Source organism: Pseudomyrmex gracilis, unplaced genomic scaffold, assembly GCF_002006095.1.
Source record: "Pseudomyrmex gracilis isolate BER0280 unplaced genomic scaffold, ASM200609v1 scaffold_138, whole genome shotgun sequence".
NCBI classification, from domain to species: Eukaryota; Metazoa; Arthropoda; class Insecta; order Hymenoptera; family Formicidae; genus Pseudomyrmex; species Pseudomyrmex gracilis.
In genome coordinates this window covers 24731-37345 of record NW_018020722.1, presented here as the reverse complement: position 1 = coordinate 37345, position 12615 = coordinate 24731, and the positions used below count along the sequence as shown (strand labels likewise).

The window sequence follows — 12615 nt, the reverse complement described above, 5'->3', positions numbered from 1 at the left end:
TCATAAGAAAAGTATTAAGCGATTTTCAATTTTTGCTAACGTCTTTTCACGTTAAAATAAAGTTTTTTGTAAAATGTCGATATACTTATGAAGTACATACATATATATTTATATATGTAACGCAAGGTTTCACACGCTTCACACGCACATTGTACATTCCTTCAAATTGGATTTTATTATTTGCCTTTTGTTTTTTGTTTGCTCGGTATGTAATTTCATAAATTCTGTATGTCAAACAATTTTACTCAATTTTATAGTCTCGAAGCACCAATCATCTTTTTAATTTGTTCCTTTATATGTATAAACTTGAAAGAGAGTTTATACTCAAAATCTATCTTCTCTTGGAAAATAAACTTTTATCAAAAGTTGTGAAAAAATCAATAGAATTTATTCCAATAATATTATAATATATTTACTCCAATATTGTAATAAATGTACTATTTGGCCAAAAGTTTATTATTTAAATATATGGACACAAGTATGCTATATTCATACATTTATGAATACTGTTATATATAAAAAAATGTAACGTTGAAGAAGCTTCAAGTGTGATTCTCTAAACATATTACATCTATATATCTTTGTGTCAAGTAGTAATAATACCTCTTAACGTGATCATCTTATAGGAATTCATCCGGTTCTCGCGGCGCATCAAGGTCTCGATAATGTATGATGGGTCGGAAATCGCTACCGCCACTGCAAATATTTATTAGCATAAGTAAGAATATAGTAAAAGAAGATAGTATTTTACACTTATCATATTTGTTTTCTATTATATACAGAATTTTCGTTTGACATCTTCAAAATTTGTATGACATACGACCAACCGGACATAGGATTTAAATGGAATTGGGATAAAATAAAATAACATCGTTCGAATAATATGCAAATACGTGTTTATTTGATAAAATGTCATAAAATTTACAACCCCCGATTGAGATTTAGACTTAGAATGTAAAATCGACGTTCAAATTTTTTATTTTTAATTTTGTAAAAAATTTAATTAAGCTATTAGAACACTTAATCGTTTCAATAGAAAAGTATATATACGATAAGACTAAAGATTTGTTCAAATCTGATGTTATGACGAATTTTTTTTAAATTCAGATTTGAAATAATTTATACTGTTGATAAAAGTTTTCAAAAAAAATTATCCGAATATCTTCGAATACTATAAATCTGAGTTTTCGGATGGAACTCGATCTCAGATAGTCGCATATCCAAATAATTGGAAGTTGTACTGTACGGATACGTGTGGTTTTTAAATAAGTATAAAAAATAAATAAAGTATAAAATATCGTGTTTTGAGCAACGACATTCCTTTCTTTTAAGTGTGTTTCCGATATCGGAATTGTTCTAATAGAACCTGTAATATAGAACGAGCGATCTTATTGATTCTAACTGCAAATTATTTGCGTAGATTTTAACTAAACTTAGAACATGTCCATGTCTAGATGGTCCAAGTCATTATAAGTAATAATAGGTCTTGAGTCAGTATCCGGGGCGAGCCTAAAACATTTTGTCACTACGTTTCAGTCTATTGATTCGAAAGGGCCAAGAATATGTGGCGCAATTTAAGAAAATTTATCAAAATTTTTGTTATAATTTTAGTGTGCGTAACACATAATTGAGTGTACACCTGTGCAAGTCCTCTTTATGATTATCTGAACAAACACATTTGATTATTATTCCGCATCGGAACATAAAAAAAAGGATTGTCTTACCGTCCTCGAGCAAATCCGCCACGATTAGATCGCGGTGCCCCAAATCCGCCACCAAATCCCCCGCCGTAGCCGGAACCATAACCGCCACGGTTGCCGCCATATCCACCGCCGTAATTGGCAAATCTAAAAACAATTGCAAATTTGCAATGTATCTTAACGACGTTGCCCTCATTATACGTTAGTCAAAATTGGCCGATTAAAGTTTTAAATCACACAAACGGAAGAAAACAAAAAAACTTGCTCTTTAAAATTATTACAATATAATTTCACATATTAGTAAAATAACGTTCGTTCTTAACTTTTGTACTTACGAGTTCGGATATGAAGAGAAAGTATCGCGTGGCTCTCTTAGTGGGACCTTGTTACCAGGATGTTCAGGAAGCTGAGGTCTTTTCGGATCCTTCAGATAGTTGTTGAAATATTCAGCTTCCGCTTTTACTTCAGCAACTTTTTCAGAATGCTTGTTGAAAATATGTTTGCGAATAAAATCGGGTCCTTTGAATTTCTTCCCGCTAAGAGGACATAGCCATTTGTCTTTTGACAATTCTTGGGTGTTGGCTTGAACGAATTTCTCGACTTCACTGTTTATATGTGCGTATTAAGGAAATACACAATACGTATAATAAACATTTATCAATTATTTTGCACATTGTACATGAACGCGTTTAAAAACATTTAAAAAAAGGATACGCTTCGGCATTTTTAGCGCCCAGTTTCTCGAATTCTTCGACCGATAAGGTGGCTATCGGTTGTAGAAAAGCAGACATTTTGCTCTCGAAATTACGACAATATTCCGATAATTCCGCACTGGAAATCTTGCTGCTGGGCGCCGGTCCTCTCACGTGCATTATTCCACATCTATTTGGCATCTCATCTTCGTTCGGATATTCGCAATGATTGTAGTAATCGACCGAATGAACGATTCTCAAGTACAGCAATAGTCTATCCAATACCTGAAACGCACAAAAAAATATGTTTATTGAAACATAAATTTATTGAATTTTCTATAATCATAATCAGATTAATTAATAACTTCAGGTGAGTTATGCGTTTGGTTTACCTTGATCAAAATTGGATCCCTCTCGATCGAACTGTCTCCGTCACCCAATTGACCTTCTTCTTGTTCTCCCGACATACCTAGTAATTCTTCCTCCTCGGCTGAAGCTTCCTCTATCAGATAATCTGTTATGTTCTTCAATACTGGATTTTTAGATGACAATCCAAAAGCCTAAATAATAGCACAAGAATTGGATTCGTGCACAAATCGTAAAAAAAAACCATAAAAATACTTTTTTTTATTCAGACAAAACTTTTTTACTCACAGATTGCTCAATCTCAATGGTACTTTGATCGGTTTTGTTCTCCTTATTTTCTTCCTGTTTTCCTGCACTCTCATCCTTCTTCTCCTCTTTCCACAACCCTACTCTATTGTCCAAATTGTGAACAATTTTAGCACTGAGCTTGATGTCGTGCCGAACTATTTGTTTGTGAGATGTCAAGCCATTTACCGATCGAATTCGTCGCGACAGATCTCTGTTCACTATCGCACCGAGCTCGCAATCACGAAGCTGTGTAAATAATAACAGTAAAATGAAAATAAAAATTATTTATTCCTGATATCGTTGAATGATAACAGCACGCATAACACAACACGTACTCTAATATTATTCAAACTCCAACAAATATCTTTGATATTTGATTGTCTCTTGAAAGATACCCAACCACGGCGGAACCATCGTCTTTCTGGTTGTGGATCTGCTATAGCCACACGTAAGAATCCAGGAAACCGTTTGCACATCTATCCGATTAATTACGTAATATTAAATTAAAATTACACAATAATGCAAAAAAATACAATTAAAAAACGAATTAGATTTAATAAATAATATCGCAACTAACCGCTTCGACCTCTGCTTTGGTGATAGTCGGAGCTAAATTACGAAGGAAGATACTGCTCGTTTTATGTAAGGCTCTCGGTTCTTTGTCTTTGTCTTCACTGGCTAAATCAATCACCGCTTCTGGTTCGATAGTAGACGTTTTATTGGCAGGTTTTGATTCCGTTTTGTCTTCCTGATTTTCTTCTTTAGCGTCTTTTTCATTGGCATTTTCTTCCGCCCCTTTCTCGTTAGCGGTCTCCACTTTTACAGTAGCAGCTAATATATTCGCATAATTTATATAGTGACACACAAATGTGATAATCGCACGAGAAAATATTAATTTAGTTTTGTACTTACGAGTTTCTGTTGTTGCTGTATCCGGTTTGTTATTGTCACTACCGGAAGAACTACTGCTGCTGCTGTTGCTGCTGCTGCTGTTTGATAATTTTTCCGCGTTCTCGATTTTAACATGAATAGTGTCAGTTTTGGCATTTTTTTCTTCGGTCTGCACGTCATCCATTTTGTTTTCGTCACTAGCGCTATATATATATATATATATAAAAAAAAAAAAATTTAATGAGCACATTACTAAAATTGATCTTATTGTTAAACCCTATTTTGTATAATTTAATATTATACAAAAAATACCTGTTTTCAGGTTTCTTTTCTGTCACAGATTTAGCTTTGTTATCTTCTTTTTCCTTGGAAACATCTTTAGCTATCATAGGTTTGGGTGGTTTAATACTCAAAACCTGCAAATCTTCTTCCGTCCCTCCTTCCAGCTTGATAACTACCGCATCTAAAAGATACAGCAATGCGTCCGCTTGATCGGCATCAATCGACACTTTATCTATTGCCTTCGAATCTAGCAAGTCCATAAAAACGTCGACGCGTTTCTGAAAAAATCATGAATTCACTCAGTCAAATTATGTACATGTGTTAAAAAAATTTTATAAACAATATATTATCTTACACACACAAATATATTATATACTCTCTCTTTAGCATTGCATTTACCTTTAATGCTGCTACCTGCTCTTCTTTTCTCTTCACCGATTCTTCAGGATGATATTTTATTTTGAACCTGGCAATCAATAAAAAAATTATCAGTAAACAAAAACTTACAAAGATATTTTGTACAATGATTATTATACCAGTTTTGAACAGAGTCACACGTATAAATTCAATGATGTAGTCTAGTTCTGTAATTTAAAGACGATATACGAATAAAAATGTAAATAAAATTGGAGATATACGGTCTGTATAGATGAGATATACGTGAACCATTGCAAAATAGTTTCTCGATGCACAGTAGAAGTAAAAACACAAGATCAGAATATCTATTGCTTCACTTCTCATTGTGACATGCATGTATATATATCTATAAACATTTTATAATTGTCAATTATAATATTGATGTTTCTACCTATAAATCTTGTGTAATATTAAAAAACTTTTATATAAATCTTGTGTAATATTTAAAAAAAACTTTTAGTTAAAGAGCACAGAAGTAGCCAAATAAAAAACGGATTATTGGTAAAACAAAACAATTTCCAATTTGCAAGTAACATTTTTTTTCAACCACGCGAATTGTTTGTATGATTTATATATATATATTATAAAAATCAGCATGTGTGTCATCTTAAAAAATGTCTTAAAACACGGTAAAATCAACATTGTCAAGATTAAGCCTCACCTGTACTCATATCTCTACTCGTATTCAGTTTTCTGGTCGACTCAGAGATTTATCGACAAAGACATTATTGTACTTAAAGATAAAAATAAATAGCGGGTTTAGAACGCGGCCTACACGAGCAAGTTTGGGCTTTGCGCGCCCAGCTCGTAATTTATTTAGCTACCTAACAGGCACCTTATGTCTTCAGCGATGCGCGAAACGCGAAATTCATAAAATATCGATCGAGAAAATAAACGAGCGAGATGACCCAAGGTATAAGGCGATGGCGGCGATATGCTGTAGGGATAGACAAAGCTGGTCATATTGTTTGAAATTAGCTACAATAATCGTATATCTCTGCAATTTTCATCAATTATTTATAAAATAATTATTTAATCTTATCCAAGCATGTAGTTATATACATACATGCATGGACAGAGTTCTGTGCATTTGATAATAATTTCTATTACAGTGGCCACATTATTAATTTTTCTTAATCATGTGCTCTCAATGACATTGTGTGGTTTATTCAGTTACCAAAAAAATAGAATAGTTTTTAGCCACTGTAAAAATTACTTCTATTTTATAACTTATTAAAAATTATGATAAAACGTGAATCCTGTATATGACGTGATAAATCTAATTTCGTATATATATACATATATAATGTGTGTGCGCGTGTGTACATGTATATATAAATAAAAAATTAACATACCATTCTTCATCTTTGTGCGCAACGAAGAATTCATTAAGCTGTTGTCTCTTGAATTCCAATTTGTACTCATTGTAGCGTTTAATGGCTTCTTCATCGGTAATAGTATCTTCTTGAGTACCAAGGAATGCTTTAAATGACATCATAGGTGGTTGAGTTTCAACATTCGAAGTACTGAAATTACCAGCTACTTCTCGACTGAAAATAATATACACATCATGGATATAAAGTTTGATAATGATCCAGTTTACATAAAAATTTCCACAAAAAATAAAATTTCTCTTTAACAATAGCTGTGCATTTTTGCCGCAAAAAAAAACTTTTATCCTAATAAATACAACTTATTACCTTAATTTAGCTAACAATTTTGGAGTCAAACGACTCCGTTTTGGCAGAAACTTCATAAATCCCGATCTTTTCATTATTTATCGTTCGTATTCCACTAAAGTTTAAAGAGATAAACTAAAGAGTAATGACAAAAAACAAACCTGTTGCTGTTACTATGGTTGCCATAGTGATGGTTGCTATGATGAGGTGGTGCGTAATGATCGGGACTCCAAGAATTGCCAGCGCCGGCACCGCCACCGCCGCCGCCGCCACCGCCGCCNCCGGCACCACCACCACCACTGCCACCTCCACCGCCGTAATAATCGTGTCCGTATCTAGGTCTGTCGTCCCAATCGAAACGCATCCGTTTCAAAGGCTGCGCCATTTCCTGAGATCTCGCGGGACTGTAACGGTCACGTCCTCCGCTACCTCCACCTCGATATTCTCGATATTCGGGACGCTGTCTAGGACGACTGGACCACTCCCTATAAGAATTACACTATTAGTATAACTAGAATAAATAATATATAACAAAATTATAAGAAATTAAAAACAAAATTATAAAAACAAACTTACAATGGGTTTTTTTTAATATAGTTATACAAGTATATAAAAAAATAAGAGATTCTATACTATGTTAAGAACAATTGTAAAATAAGATCAAAATGTATGTGTACGTACGTACACATACATGTATAATCTATACATACCTATCAACCCAGTCATCACGTCTGCGATCCTCTCTTCTCTCCCGCGAATATGACTCAGTTCTCTCACCCCTGAATTTATCCCGCCTTTTTCTATCATATTCATCATCAGAATCTGCCATATTGCAATCCTGAAGAAAAAGAACAAAAAAAGCTCAATTACACATACGTAGCATTGCGATACCCTATCAAGGTTAAACGCGAAAAAGAAACCGAATAAGAGGTTAAGATTCTTATGGGCGAAGCCTTGTGTGTTGTAACACAAATTGCCAATTTCTTTTACGCGACAAACATCGAACATCAAATTCATGTTACGTACCTAGAACAGTTATCACTTAATAAAATAGAAGAAATACTCGCAAAAAGGCACAACATATAAAACTTTCTCTACGCTTCAAAGTAGAACACACGCATCCCAGTTCGTGAGGAAGCTACGTGTGAAAACACAGAACTACAGGATACTTAAAGACAAGCGTGCGATTTACTTACCGCAGATGTGGCCAGTTGAATATAGAAAAAGATGGGACAAATTAACTTTGCTATTCGAATTTTAGTCTGTCTGAGAGTCAACTAATTTTTTGGCTTCTCACTCAAAAAGTAGACCGAGACGGATGTAAGAACCGAATAGAACAAAAGCGCAAGTATTGCCACCCAACTTAAGTCACTACCATCCAACCAATCGGGAAAGAGAGAACCGGTCAAAGAACCAATCAGAACAAAATTTACCAAAACTCAAGGTTTTAGCTTTTATCAACTTGATTAAATTCCAATTGAATAATTATATTTCGATTTCTAGTCTCTCCTGATGCGAACTTAATAGAGATTAAACTCGACCTGAGAGCCATGGGATTAGTCAGAATTTTAAAAGAGACAAGTCAGACATTTTTACTCACAATGAGAGATAAGAAATTTTTAAAAAAACAAGTCTGAAAAAAATCATCAGCAATGTTTATCTTTGCACGCGACGGTAAGTTTTTTTTTTAAATAAATGAAACAAATTTATTTGTGTAATAGATGTTAAATTTACAAAAAATACACACTTCTTGTGTAATATAAGAAATAAATAACTATACAATAATATATTACAGATGCAGATTGGAATTTTGCAAGTTTTTGACGCGAGAATTTTCATAAAACATTTTTTCAGTTCAACAAACAAATTATTGTTACGCGCATCGATGGAGAAAAACACCTCTGCATGCATCTCGTACAAGAGTTTTTCTATTTCCGGTATAATGAGTTCTACTGTGATCATGTGATATTAATCTGCCGGTACACGGATGCGGGATCTCTGCGGTAAATAAGGAAATTGAAATCTTCGTTATGATAACAATCTCATCTTCGCATCAGTCAGCGGTATGTATATGGGAGATTTGTAGCGCGCGCGCCGAGTATTTTTATACTTTGTATTTTCCCAATTATCCGATCGTATTTAACATCCAGGATATTGGCGTCTTTAAAGAAGACACGACATTCCAACGTGCCTATGAGCGCGCACATATTTTAGATACAAAAATATACATCTCACGAATGTATTATATTAATTAAACCGCGATTTCTTCTTTTTCTTTTTACACACGCGTGTATAATGGTGACCACATATAATTCTATGACATTTCGTCAAAGTTCGGTATGCGCATAATACGAGAAGAATTTTTATTTTGATATTAATGATTCGTCAAAAAACCAGTCATCGTCTGATCGAAACAAATGTTTCAATTCGATCGATTAAAGTTGTTTATATTTTTGTTAATAAAAATGCGAAAATCTTGGAATATCAATTTTGTGAGCTATAGCGCAACATACGGTATATAAGTCAATGTATATATTATTTACATTAATTATATTTAACAAAAATAATAGATGTACATGATAATATCCAAAAGAGACATAAACTGGGGATTTGAAAGTTCTCTCTTGAATTTTAGCCACGCGAGCGGATTTGCAACCCACTCGTTCGCCACAACATGCCATTCAGGATATGTGTACGAACGTGATGAGCATCGGAGTCTCTCGCGAGGAAACTTTTAAAGAAACGATGACGCCAGACTGGTGGACCGCGTCTTCTCAAACTATAAGTTATGCAGGTTTTTATTACATAGCGCACGCATCAATCGAGGCGTTTGTTCGCTTGGTGTGGTAGTAATAGCGAAACAATTATTACTCATTGTCCGACACATGCATGTACGATGTTTGTTCGATCCCGAGAATTTTGCTGCCTTCGCGCGGTGATCGCTCGCAGCGAAGGTTTGGATTCACTTTGTTCCTTTCACTGCTTGAAGTATCCTTATGCGTGTGTATATAAAGCTTTCGATCAGGATACTCCTGACAATGACTATGCGGCAACCGGCGTCGCAGTGTACACGAGGCAACCGGTAAAACAAGTCGCAAAAGTCAAGATGACCGATACGCAGACTGGCGATCTCAAGTATTTTCTGCCGGTGATAATCTTTGTATGCGCGTGTTTTCTTAACTCAGGTAGTTTTTCCTTCCGCTCCGTGAAAAATTTGACTTTTTTTTTTAGCAAATGTTGTGTTTTGTGAAAAATCAAGTTGACATGAAAAAAAAAGTAATAAAATTAAAGGCTTTTATTTAGATGAGAGTTTGGTTTTTTTATTTGCTATATCTATTTGATATGTTTAATTTGAATATTGTTTAACAATCAACAAAATGTAAATTAGTCGAAAAATTAGTCGCATGTGCGTTGTTCCATAAATTGAAAATTATGTGTCAATTTTAAAAGCTCGGTAATCAGTAAATCAAAAGTTCGTACGTAAATGTACGTATTTTGTATTTGATCACAAAATTGTGTAATTTAATTTTATAATTCGTTCATGCGGATAGAATTTGGGGTGATCTGAACATGTTTTTTATATTTCAGGCGTACATGCAACAGACAATAGAGGAATCAGTGGCGCCTACAGTATGTACATTTAGTTCCTTCTTTATACATACATGAAATCATCTTCATAAATAGCGGTGAAGGCCTTTCTTATTACTATTGTCATGCATTACCAGATACTTACATATCGTGTATAAATATAAATAAGGTCGATCTGAACAAAAAGATAAAAAAGGATAATTTTTTAATTTGTGTTTATACGTAAAATATTTTCTGCTAAAAACAAATTGTTCAAGATTTATATAAGACTGCGTTAATATTACACTTATAATTACTGTTTTTGTAATTTTTTAAGTAAATCATAATAACACTCATTTCACAGTGTTTTGGAATTTACCGTTGACGTGACAAAAAAATATTTTTTAGGCAGCGCATCAGCCAGTGCATATGCAGGAGCATCCGCGCTAAGCAACGCGGATGCGTTTGCTGGGACATTTGGAGAAACCGGTAGTCTTTCTGGGACTCATGACGGACATAAAGGAATTCGTAGCTATGGCTTTCCTCAAGGCAACGACGCTAATCGCGATACAAAATCATACAACACACCTTCGGCACACGATGGTGCTGGTCATCATCACGGAATAAAAGACAGAGGTCATGACTATAATAAGAACGGTGATGGTTGCTCTAAATGCAAATGGGAGAATGACGATTACTGGGAACGAGACGAGCCGGAGGAGGAAGAAGACGAAGTCGATGAAGATGAATGCGATGACGGCGATGACGGTCAGTACAGGCCCGGCAAACACGATCATTACGGCTCAGATGGAGCTAACAAAGGTCCCAAGAGAAGATTGCAGCCACCCGGAGTGCAGAAGACAGGACCTACGGGCGTATATACTGATGATGGCATCCAAGCCGGAGGAGGAGTTAATCCTAGTTCTTTTTCACCGAATATTCCAAATACCGGATATTCAAAACCAACCGATAATTTTGGCAGCACATCAAAACCTGGGTTTGGCTGGAATACTCCATCTGTTGCATCCAAGCCAGGATATGGCGGAGTGACTACAAATGCGTTCGCAACATCAAGTTCTTGGCCGAACTGGCAAGGAGGAACAACGCCAAGTGGTTTTGGCACTTCTCCGAAACCTGCTTGGAGCGATAAGCATGACGGTGTACCGGCTGGAAGTTACGGAACAACACCAAAACCTGGAACAAGCTGGAATACTGCGCCAACCGGATCGAACGCACCACCTGGTAGATTTCCATCTACGCCCGGAGCACCTCAAAATACTGGACACGGTAATACTTTTGTTAAAAACTTGGACAAAAATGGAATACAGGATTTGGTGTATCATTCACAGGATTTCCTTCTACTCCACCTGGAAAACTTGGCTGGAACACGGGTCGTGACAGCACACCTGTTGGAAGTTACGGTGTCACGCCGAAACCTGAGTCAAGTTGGAATACTGGACATGATAGTGGAAATTTCGGAACAACGGCGAAACCTGTTGATACACCAGGATACAGTTTAAATACTGGGTCCAGTAGTAAACCTGGATCAAATTGGAATTCAGGTTACGGAACTACGCCTGTTGGTACACCAGGTTGTACTGGATCTGGTTTAAGTTGCAATCAAGGTTAGTATCATATCTCTTAGCCAAGAGTGTTAAAAATCACATTTTGCTTTGTGATAAAATTTGTTTCATTTTTCAGTACCAATTAAATTAAGAAATTTTATATAATATGTATATGTACTTTTTTATAAAAAAATTTATATATAATATGTGTGGGCATATTTATACTGAAACAAGCGACATCCAACACAGGAAATATTCCCCATGGAGAAACACCTGATTTTGGTAAAAAGGAACAGCCATTTGGTTTCAATAAACCAGAATATGCTCAACCATCGTACGTTAATAAGCCTCAAGGACCAAATCAATTACCATCTAATGTTAACAGTGGCTCTTATACTCCCGGAGTTGCGCCTGGAGTTCAAAGTAATGTATTTAGTTCTGGAAAATTACCAACTCCAACTACATTTCCAACTGGAAGCGGCAGTTATCCGGGTGTTACAAAACCAAATTATGGAAGTGGAACTAATACTTGGCAACATCCAGGAACTACAGGTTCTTATGCTGGATTTCCTGCATCAAATACAGGATTTGGAACAACTAAAACTCCATTCAATCATGTGAGCACATCGAGTCCTGTATCATCAAGCGGTTCTTTTAGCGGAACAGGACAGAAACCTGGTTTTAGTGTTGCAAGTAGTAGCGCAACTGCAAGTGCTGGAGCAAGCGCGTTTGGAACATCATTTGGTCCACACAGTACTCTCGGAACATCATTGCATGGTACAACGCCAACACATGGTTCAGGTTCAGGTTATCCTGGTGTCAAAGGACATACTAAACCTAGTTATGGAACTACTCCTCACGGAACATATCCTGATACAGGAAGTGGTACTTGGTCTGGTAAGCCATCTGGAAGCGGAAGTGCAACTTGGCCTGAAGGACAACCTGGAAGTTATAATAGACCATCATACGGCAAACCAGAAGACGGATCTACGCCTAGTAAACCTCTTGGAGGCGGACCTGAAACTTATAATAGACCTCTATACAGTGGAAAACCAGAAGACGGATCTACACCTAGCAAACCTCTCGGAGGCGGACCTGGAATTTGGCCTAGTGGACCTGGAAGTTATAATAGACCTCCATACAGCGGAAAACCAGAAGACGGATCTAC

The 12615-nt window shown here is 35.7% G+C and overlaps 2 protein-coding genes across 3 annotated transcripts in view; one reads left to right on the top strand and one right to left on the bottom strand.

Annotated features, from left to right (window-relative positions):
• Positions 1–438: 438 nt before the first annotated feature.
• On the bottom strand, positions 439–7663 carry LOC109856930 (serrate RNA effector molecule homolog). Of its 2 annotated transcripts, none has more exons than XM_020432703.1 (15): positions 7512–7663; positions 7026–7153; positions 6477–6800; positions 5992–6186; positions 4619–4685; positions 4250–4497; positions 3959–4140; positions 3624–3877; positions 3382–3522; positions 3047–3292; positions 2785–2952; positions 2415–2677; positions 2036–2305; positions 1725–1847; positions 439–696 (listed from the first exon to the last, which is right to left on the bottom strand). In XM_020432703.1, the coding sequence occupies exons 2-15, from the start codon at positions 7142–7144 to the stop codon at positions 621–623; spliced, it is 2676 nt and encodes an 891-aa protein (XP_020288292.1). In that variant the 5' UTR covers positions 7145–7153; positions 7512–7663; the 3' UTR covers positions 439–620. The 2 variants fall into 2 exon arrangements, with proteins under 2 accessions (XP_020288292.1, XP_020288293.1); XM_020432704.1 differs by lacking the exon at positions 7512–7663 and adding an exon at positions 7342–7458.
• A 1758-nt stretch (positions 7664–9421) lies between these two features.
• LOC109856960 (nuclear pore complex protein NUP98A-like) overlaps positions 9422–12615 on the top strand; it is a 7877-nt gene continuing 4683 nt past the window's right edge. The window contains exons 1-5 of the mRNA XM_020432753.1: positions 9422–9475; positions 9904–9949; positions 10291–11169; positions 11211–11507; positions 11697–12552. Of these exons, the coding sequence (XP_020288342.1) occupies positions 9422–9475; positions 9904–9949; positions 10291–11169; positions 11211–11507; positions 11697–12552 (2132 nt within the window). The remainder of the gene's footprint in view (positions 9476–9903; positions 9950–10290; positions 11170–11210; positions 11508–11696; positions 12553–12615) is intronic.